Genomic DNA, 16,380 nt, shown 5'->3' with positions numbered 1-16,380 from the left:
CCAAGGGAAAGCAGGACAGGAACCTGGAGGCAGGAGCTGATGCAGAGGCCATAGAGAGTGCTGCTTACTGGTGCTTCCCATGGCTAGCTCAGCCTGCTTTCTTGTAGAATCCCAACCAAGGGATGGCACCACCCACCATGGCCTGGGCCCTCCTCCATTGATCACTAATTGAGAAAATGTCTTACAGCTGGATCTCATGAAGGCATTTCCTCAACTGAATCTCATTCCTCTCTGATGACCCTAGCCTGTGTCAAGTTGACACAAACTCAGCTAGTACAGCTTCAGATGGCAGGTCCCGTGGAGAGCTGCTGCTAAAGGCCTTTTCAGAGGATGATGAATGGGCCCCAGGCACCAAGCACTGAGCTTGTTATACTCTTAACTTAGTTTTGTTTTGGTCTGATTGTGACTGTGATTCTTCCTGCTCAGGTAAGAACTACATGCTTTTGATATTTTTGGGATCCCAAGGTCAAAAGACTTTGGAAATTTAGAGAGACTTTGGATATTTTAGAGAAACTTTATACTTTGAAAGGAACTTTGGGGAGTATCAGGGAGGAGTTGGGAGTAGGGAGAAACCATAATCAGAATATATTGTATGGGAAAAAATTAATTTTCAAATAAAAATTGAAGGGAAAAGGAGACTTTGGAATTTTTAAGAAACCAAACCTTTAAAAATGTTTGGAAGTTTTAAAGACTGTGGGATCTTAGGGGATAAACGGGAAAGGAAAGGTTGTAGTTTAACAGTGATGCGTGTGTGTGTCAAGTTGAAAAGGAGTCATTTTGCTACATAGTTTTGTGTCAGCTTAACACAAGCTAGAGTCGTTTTAGAAGAGTGAACCTAAGTTGAGAAAGTGACCCCATCAGATTGGTCTGTGGAAAAGCCTACGGTGCATTTCCTTGATTGAGGATTGATGTGGGTAATTCAGTTCACTGTGGGCAGTGCTGCCTCTGGGCTGATGGTCCTGGATGCCCTAAGAAAGCCAGTGAGCAGCCTTCTTTCATGACTTCTGTTCTGCTTCTTGGCTCCAGGCTCCTGTGTTCCTTTCCTGGCTCCCTTCAGTGGTGGAATTATGAACTGTAAAGTGAAATAGATAATTTCATCTTCAAATTGCTTTATGGTTGTGGTGTTTAACCACAATAGGAACTCTAACTAAAGACAGTTAATCAGAAGAAAGCATTCCTGTTTTTTGACAACATTTTAGAAGAAAATACCAGGAATCATGGTTTTATAAGGAGCTTGGGATATACAGTTGTAAAGCACATGCCTGGCATACACAAGACCCTGGGTTTGAACCCCCAGCACTGAAAAAGGTGGAGGGAGGAAAGAAGTATATGAGATGTTATGGAAATGTTTTATAAATCCTGCTTTTCTACAGAACTCTTAAGAGATTAGCATAAATTCAGTAGGAATTTAAAATTATATGCATTCTTCTGTGAGGAACACTGTAACTAAGTATGATTCATAGCTATGAGTTCTCAGAAAATTCTGAAAGTCATCTACATGGATGTCTCAATGACCTACTCACTGGCTGATTATCATGTCCCCATATCAACAGGTATGACTAGTCAAAGAGACAATTGCCTCATAAGAGTACGATGTTTCTGATGATAGCCTGCATTAATAAACCACAGCTTAAAACACAACATAGGGCAGTGTTACTTCTATTAGAGACTATTTCTGTTACAATGCATCCTGGACACTCTATGCATTCTTGTGAATATAGGCACATGCTTGTCACAGTACACCCGTAGAGGGCAGAGGGCAACCACAGGTGTCAGTCCTCACATTCCACCTGGGTCTCTTGGTCACTGCTTCATATGTCAGGCAACGTGGCCAGTAAGGTCTCAAGGATTTTCCCATCTCTGTCCCCCATTAGCACTGGGATTGTGGACACATGCCCAGGTTTTCATGGGTTCTATGGACCCAAGCCTGGCTTTCACAGCTTTGCACACTGAGACATCTCCCCAGGAGCTTCTAAACATATATAAACTATAGCCAATGTAAATAGGCTCCTTAATTGGCCTAGATAATAAAAGGCCGGAGTCAGATATAGAGGGAAGTGCTGAGAGATCAGAGAGAAGGAGCAAGCCACAGCACACCTTACCTTCACAGAGAAGAGAGTGAGTTCCTGTTTCTTCCTGTTTATATCCTGTTTCTGCCCAGCTACGTCACTTCCTGTCTGTCTGTACAGACCTCCAGACCTCTATGATTGGCTAGTGGCAAGCTCCATTCTCTGACCCCCAGACAGCCTTTATTTGTGCAAGAAAGATATCACCACAAGCCAACATGCATTGACTTCCATCTACCAAGAGTCTTACACGTATTGCCCATATTCAGAATTTTATAAGACTGAAGAACGAAACCACATAAGATACTAATCAAATGGTACTTCAGGTCATAGCATTTCTCCAAAGACCATTAGTTTCTACCAACACCATTGTTTCTTTTTGAAGTTTCAAATCCTGGAAGACAGCTCAGACACCATTTTCTGGTTGTCCCACTCACTGTATTGTGTCTTCCTGGCAGGTCATTGTACAGCGCTGCATATGTGGCAAGAACATGTCCCACGTGAAGGCTGCCTGCATAGTGTGTGGGTACCTGAAGCTGCTGCCCATATTCTTCATGGTGATGCCTGGGATGATCAGCCGCATTCTGTACACAGGCAAGCCACGGACACGCTTAATCTCGATTTTATGCTTGAATTCTTAGAAGTGTTTTTTTTTTTTTTAGTATTTTTAGATTTACTTTCTATGTGTGGGTGTTTTGCCTATGTGTATGTTTGTGTGTTACATGTATGCCTGTTGCTCACAAAGGTCTATTAGATGGCATCAAATCCTCTGGAACTCAAATTATAGATGGTTGTGAGCTGTCATGGGGATACTGGGAATCAAACCCAAGTCCTCTGCAAGAACAGCAAGTGCTCTCCACTGCCGAGCCACCTCTCCCACTCCAAGTATTTTTAAGATATAGCAAAAAATGTTAATTAAAAAAACAAACCAGGAAACCCGTTCTAGGTAGAAATAAAAGGAGAAATCAAGGATGAGGAAACAGCTTGAACAGGGTGTTAGAGGTAGAAAATCAGTTTGGCATATTTGACACTGCTTTCTTTATACTGCATCCTTTGAGACATTTGAAACAGAGTCACTTTTTTCAGAAGTTTAGAGAATATGGTGGAAGGGACTCTGGGATTTGTGTAGAATGAATCGGTGAGCTGCTGGTGGTGAGTGGGGGGGGGAGAGACTCAAGGGGGACCTATTTCTTGGATCTCTGAAACAGATGAATTTGAATAGCTTTCCTCTGCCATGGAAACCAGTGTTGGTGAATAGACTCGTTTCTGAAAAGCTGAGGGTAACTACACATTTGAAGTTTTCTTTTGTTGAAAGCTTTTTTTTTGTTTTCATACAATATACACTGACCATGCTTTCTTCTCCCCTAGCTCCCCTTAATCTCCCCTCCCCCATTTCCCCTCATATCTGAATCCATACTCTTTTCTGTCTCTTAGAAACAAGACTCTAAAGAATAACATAAAATAAAAACAAAAGAATTGTAACAGAACAAAACAGAGGAATGGAGAACAGCAAAATAAAAAGCACAAAACCCACATATAGACACAGAGACACACAAGATTGCACTCATAGGAATTCCATAAAAAACAAAATAAATGGAAGCCACAATATATAATGAAAGGACGTCTAAGGTCTAAGTTTTCTTTCAAGCTCAGTGAGGAATTGTGCTGGTATTTTGATGGGGATTGCATTACACCTGTAGGTTATTCTTGGTAGGATGGACATTTCCTTATTACATTAATCCTACCCATCCATGAGCATGGGAGATTTTTCCATCTTCTTATATGTTATTCACTTTCTTCCTTCAATGTCTTCAAGTTTTTATCATTCAAGTTGTTCACTTGCTTGATTAGAATTAACCCAACATATTTTATATGCTTTGAATCTATCATGGAATATTTTGTTTCCTTGATTTCTTTCTTAGTCCCTTGTCACTTGTGTATAGAAAGGCTACTGATTTTGTGAGTTAATTTTGTATTCAGCTACTTTGCTGAAGTGCTTAGGTGATATGGGAGTTTCCTGATGGAATTTTTAGGGCCACTTATAAATATATACTATCATAAATCTGCAAATAAAGATATTTTGATTTCTTCCTTTCTAATTTATAGTTCTCTGGATTACCTCAGTGCCTATTGTTGTGTATCCCTTTTCATCTCTAAATTTGTTAATCTGTATTTTCTCTCTCTGCCTTTTTGTTGTTTTCATATCTGTGGCACAGTTGCTACACCTGATCTTATTGCTGCCTCAGCTGCTGACTATGCCTCCATGGTAATTTTATGTCATTTTGACATAAAAATTCAAAAGAGAATCTCTATTTCTAGGCAAGTGACTTTTCTTTTACCCATGAGCTCACTTCTTTGTCCAATGGTTACAGACTGCATTTACTTAGGTCCAGCTCACTGAACTCACCTCTGAATATCTCCCCAGATATGGTGGCCTGTGTTGTGCCTTCAGAGTGTGTAAAGCAGTGTGGTCTTGACATCGGTTGCACAAACTATGCCTACCCAACAATGGTACTGAAACTGATGCCCATGGGTAAGTAAAAACTGGGCTCACACAGCTTCAGAGGCTTGTTCTGTAGATGACCCTTCCTGTGGGTTGTGGTATAACCTTCAGTAATTATTATTTTACTTCCATTAATTCAGTTCTGTTTGGGGACATTTCTTGGGTACTTTTCACATGTTGCCTACCATATATGTTGAGCTTAGACATTCCAAGGATGGACCAGATGTTCCCTGTTAGTAGAATCTTGACTATTTAGATTCAGGACTGAAGAGAATTAAGAGTACTTTGATTTTCTTTTTTGCTAATAAAAAGCATTGTTTAACCACTGACCTATCTATCCAGAGAAGTCAAGGTTAATTATGAGCCAGTGACACTCAGACATTAGATTTCACCTATTCAATTTGTAATCACTTATTGAATGTATTATGTCCCAGACGCTATCTTGGGTGCCCACAAACATTGGTGAAGTTGCAAACATGAGTTTCCCTACCATTTAGATTCATGTTTCAGTTTCCGGGGATATAGAGTAAGCTGAACATGTGAAGAAGGTGAAAAATTAAGATGCTGGGAAGTGACTGTGGTGAATTGAAGCAGAGCAAGGTAGAGAACTCAGGTGTGGCCAGGTGAAAACTTAGGTTAATACTTCCATGGCCTTTCGTCATCCTGATACACAGGCACATTTAATGAAGGGAGCACAGCCCACAGATCTGACACCACATTCCCCCATCCTCTGTTCTAGCAGATGTGGGGCCAGGGGAACTAGAGAATCAGGTTCCAGTGGTTCCAAATTCTTGGCTTTTCCTCCCAGGAAACAGCAGAACCATTAACTAGATTTTGTGTGGCCAAGAGATCACCATAAAGTAAGAAGGCCTTACATGATTTATTCTATTCTAAAACTCTGCTTCAGTAGATGGCATCTGAATTTGTATTGAGGACTACATTACCCACTGTGTGATACTGAGAGCTCCAGGAATTATGTAGGAAGTGTCATATGCATTTCTATCATATGTGTATTTTGATAGCCAATGTTCCAGAAACATCTATTATCTTGAAGCAACACCCTACTTTTAGCCTAGCCCTCATAGAAAATGACATGCAGCCACTAACCAGAACTTCACCTCTTCTGATCCCAGGACTTCGAGGCCTGATGCTATCAGCCATGGTGGCCTCTCTCATAAGCTCCCTGACCTCCATCTTCAACAGCGCCAGCACCCTCTTCACCATGGACCTCTACCCCAAGATGCGGAAGAAGGCATCTGAGAGAGAGCTCCTGATAGTTGGACGGTGAGGAACCTGGTCTCAGCCTAGGACTCCTCTCAGGAAAGGAAGACATAGAGATGAACTAAACTTTGCATGTCCTTGTCTTTAATGAAAATAATCACTACTCTGCCGGGCGTTGGTGGCACATGCCTTTAATCCCAGCACTCGGAAGGCAGAGGCAGGCGGATTCTGTGAGTTCAAGGCCAGCTTGGTCTACTGAGCGAGCTCCAGGACATCCTCCAAAACAATACAGAGAAATCCTGTTTCAAAACAAACAAAAGAATAATAATTACCACTCTACAGTGGGAGAAGGCACACCTGGGACAATTTAGTCCAACCCATCTCTTTACACATACAGAAACTGAGGACAATTAAATGAGACATTTGCTTTTTCATATTTTTAATTTTTTTTGCTTTTACATATTTTTCAAGCGATTTTTTTTGTTTTAACTTCTCCTCTCACAACCCCCTCTCATCACATCTTCACAAGTTACCATCTACTCTAATAGCTTCATCCGAGTATATCACATGCAAGGGATAATGAATTAAGTTACTACCACAATTAAGATAACCAACCTTACATTCATTAAAAGATTAGATATTAGAAAGGGACAGACTTGGGTAAGGGACTAGTTGAAGAATTTTTTAAAGGGTCGTGTCAACCAGTCAATCCCTAAGTAGTCTGGGAGTCTAGAAGACAAATGGAGTAAAAATAACCAACGGGGAGTGTAGATAAGAAAGACCCCATTTTCCTCTTCATTACTATCAAGTAGCTCATTCACTGTCAGCATTTTGTAAAATGACTTAAAGATTAAAGTATGACATACATTACATACATACAGAGGACATGGAGAACATAATTATACGGTTTAATGATGTATCTCAAACGGAACACACAGGTAGTTACTGCACACACTAGTATCAATTACTAATATTAATACACACAATATAATAAGGAATAACATACAATAATAATTACGATAATCCAGAACTCCCCTCAGTTCCTTTCTTTCCAAGGTTAACCACTAGAACTTCTAATGCTATTAATGGAGTCTTCCTGCTCTAGTTATCATAAATACACTAAAAGGCGTGCATTTCATGCACGATATACGGCTTCTTTGGCTCATGTTATTTTTGTGACATTGTGCCATGTTTCCATGTCCAATTTGTTTCAGTTCCTTGCTGTATGGTATTCCACTAATTAATGCCACAGCATTTATCTGCTCTATCGGTCATGGCCATACTGCTTTGGTTTAACTTTCTCAGTGATTGTGATTTATTATGACTTAGAAAAAAACAGCTTGGTAAAATAACAGATCAGTCATTTTCCTTGTATACTTACTGACATTGAGTAATACAATTAGGGTATTTTTTCAAATGATGAAAACAAGTTATCATTTACCTCAAGTGCTGGACCACTTGAGCGTTTGACAGAACGCAATCAAAGTGGGTGGGGAAGCGTCTGGTGTTCATTCCAGTGGGGACAACAACAGCAGCAATGGCGTACTTTACTGAATGGTGACCATTTTCTGGACTTCGTGGTTAACACATTTAAGTTTTGTTGCAAGGTGGCAGAGATTCTGTAGAGTATAAGTGGACACTTGGTGTCTTATTTCTCTGCCCGAATGCTTGTTCCTCCATTGATTCACCACCATGCCTGTGTTTCAGGTGAATACAGAGATGATGAGTCTTCAAGCAGAATCCTGTTAATTATAGTTTCTCATTTATTCATCCACAAAGCATAGAATACCTTGGGTGTAGAAAACCATATAGTTCATCTTTATGGAACCCAGGATCTTCTAGTCAACACGTAACCAACCCTTTCTGACAAGAATACAGAAAAACTAGTATTTCTTCACAATTCATCTAGTATTCTGGGAAAGATGGAGGCTGTTTTAATCTTTACTTATGGAAACTCAGTTTTCTCTAGCTAAGAAACAGAAATTGTATTCTACTTTATTACACAAATAACTATCAATCAACAAAACTAATACGGCATTGATTTCTGAGATATATTCATTGAATTAAAGTGATTAAACAACAGCTGATATCTGTCTTATTAGGAAGCATTAATCTTAGATGAAGCATTTATGACAGGTGTTGATGAATGTTGTTGACATTGAATTAACTGGGTTCATATCCATTCAAGAAACTTAGTTTTGTTTTGAAAATGAGGAATGGCATGAGGATAAATTTTAAAAACTCAACTAATATGCCTATGGTGCTGTTGTTTAATGTCTGAATTACTTCTACAGGCTGTTTGTCACTGTGTTAATTGTCACCAGCATCTTGTGGGTCCCAATAGTAGAAGTATCTCAAGGTGGACAGCTGATCCATTATACAGAATCCATTTCTAGCTACCTTGGGCCTCCCATTGCAGCCGTCTTCCTGCTCGGCATCTTCTGCAAAAGAGTCAATGAGCAAGTAAGTGAAAACAGGGAGGATTTTCCCTGTGGGTGCAAGAAAATTTGTTTCTCTCGCTGCTATCACAGGATGTATTCTTGCTGTTACATATGTTCACTCAAGGCCTGTCTCAGCTTCTCCTGTGTTCACCACAATGTCTGATCCTTTCTAAAGTGTGGTTTGACACTTGTGCTCTCCATTCATAATACAGTCCTTACATGGCTTATAAAACATGTTCACAGTGCAGTGCTGGGGAACGGTTTAGGAGATGGACTGTTAGTGTCCCATCAGGACACTAATACACTGATATGAAGCAACAGACTCGACTCTATCCAGTGAAGATGACAATAGTACCTATTTCATACAAGTTGCTAGGAGGATCAAATGAGATATTATAGTAAATACTTCTTAAAAAGGTAGTAAAAAATTAAAATATGTTCGTCGTTATTGTGGTAGGAATAGTTGATCTTTTACTTTGTATGTCTAATCCCTTATGTGTTTCCAGTTGTTTACTATATTATGTGATTTCAGGAAAGTGACATGTTAGTAGCACTTATGTCTAGTGCTCTTTCTTGGCTCTTCAAATTGTGTGGCATGAATATTGTGATTCTATTTGGTCTACATGATAAAGCATAAGCTTTTACTCTACATATAAAGGACAAATCAGGACATTTTTCATTTTGGGTGGGTGCTGACAGCAGAGTCCTGTGGTTGGACAGTCAACAGTGCAGTGGCGTTTCAAGGCCACAGAGGACAGACACTTCCCGCTGATAGCTTGGGTTTGCAATCTGCCCAGTGTGTTGGTGATTACCTAAGAGTACAGTTGTAACTAATTATGACTTCCCTGAATGAGTATCTCTTATTTCCTAAGCTCTCTTGGCTGTGTTCTTGTTTTGTTTTTAACAGGGAGCATTCTGGGGTCTGATGGCTGGACTTGTGATGGGCCTTATCCGTATGATCGCAGAGTTTTCATATGGGACAGGGAGTTGCCTGGCTCCCAGTAACTGCCCCGAGATCATCTGTGGAGTGCACTATCTGTATTATGCCATCATTATCTTTTCCGTGTCTGTATTGGTTATCCTGGGAGTTTCATTCTTAACAAAACCCATTCCTGATGTACACGTGAGTGATACACAAACTAGAGGTCATTTGCTTTCAAAGTTTGCATAATGGGATTGTTGAACTAGTAGATTTAGGAGGAACCTAAAAGATAACCAGTCAGGTAGTCAACTGAACAATTTGTTAGAGTATGTGTGAAGCAATGGCATATTGCTAAGAGGCTAAGAAATGGTTGTCAGCACCAGTGAGATGTCTCCACAAGTAAACGGGCTTGCTGAACAAGCCAAGCGACAACTTGAGTTCAGTCCCTGGAGCCCACATAAAGGTGGATGGGGAGGGCACTGTCTCCACAAAATCACACTGTAACTGTAATTCATGCCTGTGAATGCACCCACAAACACGGATCACACAACTGACTCCACAAAATCATCCTCTGACTGCCATTCATACCTGTGAATGCACTCACAAGCACACACCACACACAAATAATAATAATAATAATAATAATAAAACAGTGAGCATACTATTTCAAAAGTTTTGAGGTACAGTTGGAGAGCATGTCTAAGCCATTGTTATAGATACTGTGAAGGGGCTAATGTCTATTGTCCAATAGACAGATCATGATCTTACAAGAGACCAGACAATCTGAACTAGGTCTCTCTAGGATGTAGTTTTTTTTAATTCTTTGCTCTTTGGGGGACCACCACCCAGGTCCCAAATGAATACATGGAGACTTATTCTTACTTATGAATGCCCAGGCTGAGCTTGGCTTATTTCTAGACACCTTTTCTTAACATAAATCAACCCAACTACCTTTTGCCTCTGGGCTTTTACCTTTCTCTACTCTGTATACCTTTTTTTCATTCTTTCCCCGTGGCTGGCTGGCCTCTGATACCCTCCTTCCCTTCTTTTCTCGCTCCTCTCTTCTCTGCATTTACCCTCCTATTTATTCTCTCTGCCTGCCAGCTCCACCTAGTACTTTCTCTTTCTTAGCTATTGGCCATTCAGCTCTTTATTAGGCCAATCAGGTGTTTAAGACAGGCAAAGTATCACAGCTTCACAGCTTAAACAAATGCAGCATAAAAGAATGTAACCCATCTGCGTACCATTAAACAAAAATTCCATGCCATAAATGTATATAACACATCTTAACTTAATACTTCATAATATTTCCCCCTTTTGTCCAAATAAAAATGAAAGGTTTTATCTTCAACATAGTAAAACTATATACTACAAAAGAGTTACCAAGCAAGAATTACATTTACAATATTCAGACCATTCGTAGTTTGTGAATTCAGAGAAAATACTCCATTATCTATCTCAGTGATTCCAAAGTTTTGTTTTGTTTTCTTTTTACCTTATTTACTTTCTAACATGACCAGTTGCCCATATACTCACTGGAGCATGGCCAAATTCCCAGAAGCCAGCCACTTCAAGAAAACTGAGTCTTCCCCTATACCCACTCCCTCCGGAAGCCAATAACTGTGAAGAGCTATACTTCAGTATCTTTATCGCAATTTTGATACATTCTCTTCAATGGCTTCTAGTCTAGACTGTTTCTTTATTTGGAGTGTGGAGGTAGGGGAGAGAGCTTGTCATTATATATATTTATATATTGCACTATTATATTAATTTACAAATGTTGTTTATTACTACCATATTTATGCATTATATAACCTTTTATGTATTTTTTCTTTATCACTCTACCTTGAAGCATTACTTGTTTGCATTTTCAAGGGGAGGGCCAGTACATGATGTATGAAGGGAAAACTCAGTGCCTACGATTGTGAAATTATTTTATCAATGACATGTCACCAGAATATGTAACTAAATATTTACACTGAATATTGGCTATTGACTGATTGAGTACCAGGAAGCATGCCATCATTTCCACATCAGTAAACAGAATGTTGAACTTCTTTCTGCTACAATAAAGAGCCATAATTTATTATTGGTTTTTAAATGAAATTTTGTCTAGAGCTCCAGTGAGACTATCTCACTTATGTTCTGTTTTGTGCATACGCCACAAGAGTTGACCTTTGAAGGCAGGTACAGGAGCAAGAGTATCAACAGATATCCATTCATAGGTAGTGAAGTGTTGTAAGCCTCACCTAGTAAAGCAATAAAGAGATATCCTGGGACAGAAGATGAGGCAAGTCTGTGATAGCCCAGATTAGAGCAGGATTCAAGATGTCTCAAGAGGATAGCTTTAATTAAAGGAGGGCGTGATGATGCTGTAATCCTAGCATTTGGGAGGAAGAGACAGATGGTTCTCTGTGAGTTCAAGACCAGCCTGGCCTATATAGTGAGTTCCCAAAAAGCTAGAGCAACACAGAGAAACTCTGTCTCAAAAAAAGAATAATGAAAAGGGTTGATTTAAAACACAAAAGATGGCTCAAATGTCAGGAGCTTTGGTAAGGCATCCGAGTACTGAAGCGAAAGCATGTGAATACAAGTAAGAAGCCATTATCAAATTTCAATAAAGCTGTGTCAAATTCTTGGAAAAACTAAAGTTAAGTGTGACTTTGAGAATATGATGGGCTGTAAACCTATCAGCATTTGGACCAGTTTCCTTAGAATAACTCTGGCATTATGTGTCTTAATTATCCATTGCATTAAACCACACTTCTTGCATATATGGTAAAAAATTACATGATAACATATATTCTATGTATTTTCAAAAGTTTTAATCAATACACAAAGTAAGAGAACCTTGATGCTATAGTGGACAAATGATAGTCAAAATTTCATAAAACTTAAAAGTTTAAAATAGCAACAGTGGACAGTTTTGAGTCAGGACAGGAGAGGGATGTGTGATTACACTTACAATTCAAGAATTGAACACAGATAGCGGTCTAAATACAGTAGATACAGAAATAGAACTTCCAACAATAACAATCCATCGTCATCACAGAATAGGAAGAGGGACAAAGAGGGCAGAAGGATCTGGTGACAGTTTTCAACATAGACTGTGTCAGAGAAATAACTTCTGGCATGCTGCAGAACAATAATGATACTTCACAGCAATTTGTTATGTAATTTATAAGGAACCAGAGGAAAGGGCTTTGAAGGCTTTCCACACACCCACAAAAGTAAATGGAACTGCTAATTTCCTTGATTTAATAATTACACATTGCATATATTATCAAATTAGTGCTCCATGCCACATGAATGCGTATTAACTATTGCGTGATTAGTAAAACCTTTAATCTAGGAATGATGGTGCACGCACCTGGGAGGTGGAGGCAGGAAGTTCAGAAGTTTGATATCCTCAGCTACATAGCAAGTACAAGGTCAACCCGGGCTTCACGAGAACCTATGTAACAACAACAACAATAACAAAATTAAACGCCAAAAGCAATCTCTAGACAGACTGAAAATAACAATGAAGTGACTACTAAGAATTAGATGATAAGAACAATGAAATCATGTTTAGGACAATGAAGTTACTATTGAAAGAAGGACAATGAAATAACAATGAAGTTATTATTAGCAGTTAAAAAATAAGGACAATGGAATAACAATGAATTTGCTATTGACAGACAATAAAGACAATGAAATGACAGTGAAGTTACTAATAACAGTAGACAATAAGGACAATGAGGGACATCAAGGTGTAACTTAGGCTAGGTTAATTTCCTACTTTTCTGAAGTATAAAACCCAAAATAAGAGTTTTAGAAATTTCAAATTTCTAAATATTTCCCAAAGGATTAAAAACAGAAATGATCTTAAATGGTTCGTGTGTTTTGGGGAGTGTGATATGGCATGAGGACCATACATTAAATCTATGATACCCCTCTGTGCAGTCTGATTTTTTTAATTATGCAAAAATGAGAATATTGTTCAGTGTTTGCAAACGTGTGTCTTTTGCTAACGCTTCCTCTGGTCTCCCCTAAGCTGTATCGCCTGTGCTGGGCTCTCCGGAACAGTGAGGAGGAAAGAATTGATTTGTATGCAGAAGAAAAAAGAGAGGAAGAAGCTGATGATGGGACTGAAGACGGTAATGTGTCACATACTGTTTTTCATAGTGTGGCTTACTGGGGATTTTGATACATACTCTTTTTTTTTTTTTTTTTTTTAACGAGACAGGGTTTCTCTGATTGTTTTGGAGGCTGTCAGTCCAGCCTGGCCTCGAACTCACAGAGATCCGCCTGCCTCTGCCTCCCGAGTGCTGGGATTAAAGGCGTGCGCCACCACCGCCCGGCTCGATACATACTCTTAATTAAAGTGTAATCACAGTACTCTTCCCTTCCCTTTGCTCCCTCTTGCCCCTCCCAATCCCTCTCCCTCCAATTCCTCCCATCAATTGTACTCTTTTTCTCTAATTAATACTGTTACGTGCATATGTGTGTATCCACAAATACATAAATACAGCCTGCCGAGTCTGTTTCTGTTGTGTGTGTATGGTTTCGGGGCTGACTTCTTTGTGTCACGTTAACTAGTTAGGGGCTCATCCCTAGGAAGGGTTAATCCTCCCATTCTTGGCAGTCATTAGTTGCCTGTAGTTTTTGCCTAGGAGTAGAATGTGGTGAGACTTTTATGTTCCTTCCATGTTAACAAGTCTATTAATATTGTCATCCTTCTTGTCTTGCTTATACAGCCTGTGCTGGCTAGTTTTAAGACAACTTTATACAAACTATTTGTCTGAAAGGAATGAATCTCAATTGAGAAAATGCTTCCATAATATCAAGCTGTAAGGTACATTCTTTATTAGTGATTGATAGGAGAGGGCCCAGCCCATGGCAGGTGGGGCCATCCCTGGCTTCCTGTCTTGACTTCCTTCAGTGATGGACTGTTACCTGAAAGTATATTGAGATAGAAACCCTTTCCTCCCCAACTTGAGTTTTGGCCATGGCGTTTCATCACAGCAGTAGAAACCTCAACTAAAGACACAGCCATCTGTAAAAGAATGTTTCACAGCAGATTTTCTGGTATTCTGGCTCCTACACTCTCTGTGACCCCTCTTGCAAGATGTTCCTTGAGCCACAGATGCAGGGTCTGTGATGGAGATGCTTGACCTCTGCATTGCGCCAGGTTGTGCTTTTCCGTAATGATGTCATGTACTTGGAGACAAGCTTCTTTGATGACAGATGACACCTGCACTCAACCTGGTTTCTGCAGTTATCCAATTCTAGAGAAGTTGTTTGAATAACAAATCAAAACATTGGGATCTCACTGGCCCAATGAGGAAGATAACTTGATAGGTGGGAAATACATCCATCCACTCGACTGAGTGTGCATCTTTCTGTCCATCATGGTACTTACTACACCAGGTGCCGGGATGACATTCAGCTACATGTGAACATCTCTATCTTCATATATGGTGATTAAGTATCTAGCTTCAAGCTCGTTTCTTAATATTCTTTCCAGTACATCCATAGCAGGAGGGATGCCTCAGCTTCCTTTACACACACTGAGATCCTAGGATATTGTCATAAAGATATTTTCATGAAACACATTATTGGAATTCTGGCCCCCAGTTGTGATGATCGGTATTGTTATATAGTTTTAATGTTTAAAGTGAGCTTAAGGTAACTTGTTCTTCTTTTTCATTGTCTATTAACTCTAAAGTATGTTTAAATGGATCTCTAAATGGTCTATCCCTTCTTTTTTTAATTGTATATTGAGGCCAGAAAAGCCTCTGTGGTATTGGGTGCTAATCCCTCTTTCATGTTACCCTCCTTTCATCACTTTTTTATATTTACTTTTGGAGATATGTTCCAGATTTTATTTTTTAAACAATTATTTATTTAGGGCTGGAGAGATGGCTCAGCAGTTAAGAGCATTTGACTGTTCTTCCAGAGGTCCTGAGTTCAATTCCCAGCAACCACATGGTGGCTCACAACTACCTTGAATGAGATCTGGTGCCCTCTGCTGGCCTATAGGCAGAAGGCTGTATACACAATAAATAAATAAAAGATATTAAAAAAAACATTTATTTATTATGTATCCAGCATATGTCTGTATACCTGCAGGCCAGAAGAGGGCATCAAATCTCATTATAGATGGTTGTGAGCCACCATGTGGTTGCTGGGAATTGAACTCAGGACCTCTGGAAGAACAGATAGTGCTCTTATCCTCTGAGCCATCTCTCCAGCCCCATGTTCCAGCTTTTAAATAGTCACATTTATAAATATTTTCTCAGGATTCTTCTGGCTATTATAAAATCGTGATCACTGTTTACAAACATCTCTACAGCATTGACCAGATGTTCTACCCATCTTTAGTGATGGCTTATTTTTCTTTCTTTGTTCCAGACCAAACTGAGAAACATCGTGGATGTCTCAAGAAGACTTATGACTTATTCTGTGGTTTACAAAAATCAGGACCCAAGCTGTCTAAAGAAGAGGAAGAGGTCCTGAAGAAGAAACTCACAGACACATCGGAGGAGCCCTTCTGGAAGAATGTTGTGAACATCAATGTCATTGTCCTCCTGACTGTGGCAGTTTTTTTCTATGGCTATTTTGGCTGAATTCTATCTCATCCACAACAATATTGGATAACCAAAAAATTATGTTGTGCATTTTTTTTTTGGTTTTTCAAGACAGGATTTCTCTGTGTAGCTTTTAGAGCCTATCTGTGTAATTTTCCTCCACCAGCCGCTTTGGTTTTTCCCCACCACCTGCTTGGGCTCTGCCACAGTTGCAGTCCCCAAATAACACACAGGAAGTATATTAATTATGAAGCTGTTGGCTGTTTGCTTGTGTCTTACTGGCTAACCCATAATTGTTAATCTAAGTATTTCTCTTAACGGAGAAAAGGGTCTGGACATCTTACTTCTCTGGTGGGCTACATTGTCTCTGCCGTGTCTCTCTTTCCCAGAATCTTCCTCAACTCCTAGTCCCACCTATCTTGCTTCCCTATTGGCCAACAGTGCTCTATTGACATATACGCAGGACTTTCCCATCACATCCGCAACAATATTGGATAAGCAAAAATCATATTGTGCATTTTTTTTTGGTTTTTCAAGACAGGGTTTCTCTCTGTAGCTTTAGAGCCTATCCTGTCACTCGCTCTGTAGACCAGGCTGGCCTCGAACTCACAGAGATCCACCTGCCTCTGCCTCCCAAGTGCTGGGATTAAAAGTA

The 16,380-nt window shown here is 39.6% G+C and overlaps 1 protein-coding gene across 1 annotated transcript in view; it reads left to right on the top strand.

Moving 5' to 3' along the window:
* The window catches only part of LOC101841069 (solute carrier family 5 member 4A), a 33,874-nt gene extending 17,897 nt beyond the window's left edge, over positions 1-15,977 (top strand). Inside the window, exons 9-15 of the mRNA XM_005070738.4 lie at positions 2,525-2,660; positions 4,492-4,599; positions 5,703-5,853; positions 8,085-8,253; positions 9,139-9,354; positions 13,190-13,292; positions 15,550-15,977. Coding sequence (XP_005070795.2) covers positions 2,525-2,660; positions 4,492-4,599; positions 5,703-5,853; positions 8,085-8,253; positions 9,139-9,354; positions 13,190-13,292; positions 15,550-15,764 — 1,098 coding nt within the window. The 3' untranslated portion in view covers positions 15,765-15,977. The remainder of the gene's footprint in view (positions 1-2,524; positions 2,661-4,491; positions 4,600-5,702; positions 5,854-8,084; positions 8,254-9,138; positions 9,355-13,189; positions 13,293-15,549) is intronic.
* The last annotated feature ends 403 nt before the right edge of the window (positions 15,978-16,380 follow it).

The sequence above is a fragment of the Mesocricetus auratus genome, unplaced genomic scaffold, assembly GCF_017639785.1.
Source record: "Mesocricetus auratus isolate SY011 unplaced genomic scaffold, BCM_Maur_2.0 Super-Scaffold_100027, whole genome shotgun sequence".
Classification (NCBI taxonomy): Eukaryota; Metazoa; Chordata; class Mammalia; order Rodentia; family Cricetidae; genus Mesocricetus; species Mesocricetus auratus.
Note: the sequence above shows the minus strand (reverse complement) of the source record. Positions and strands in the feature narration are given on the sequence as shown.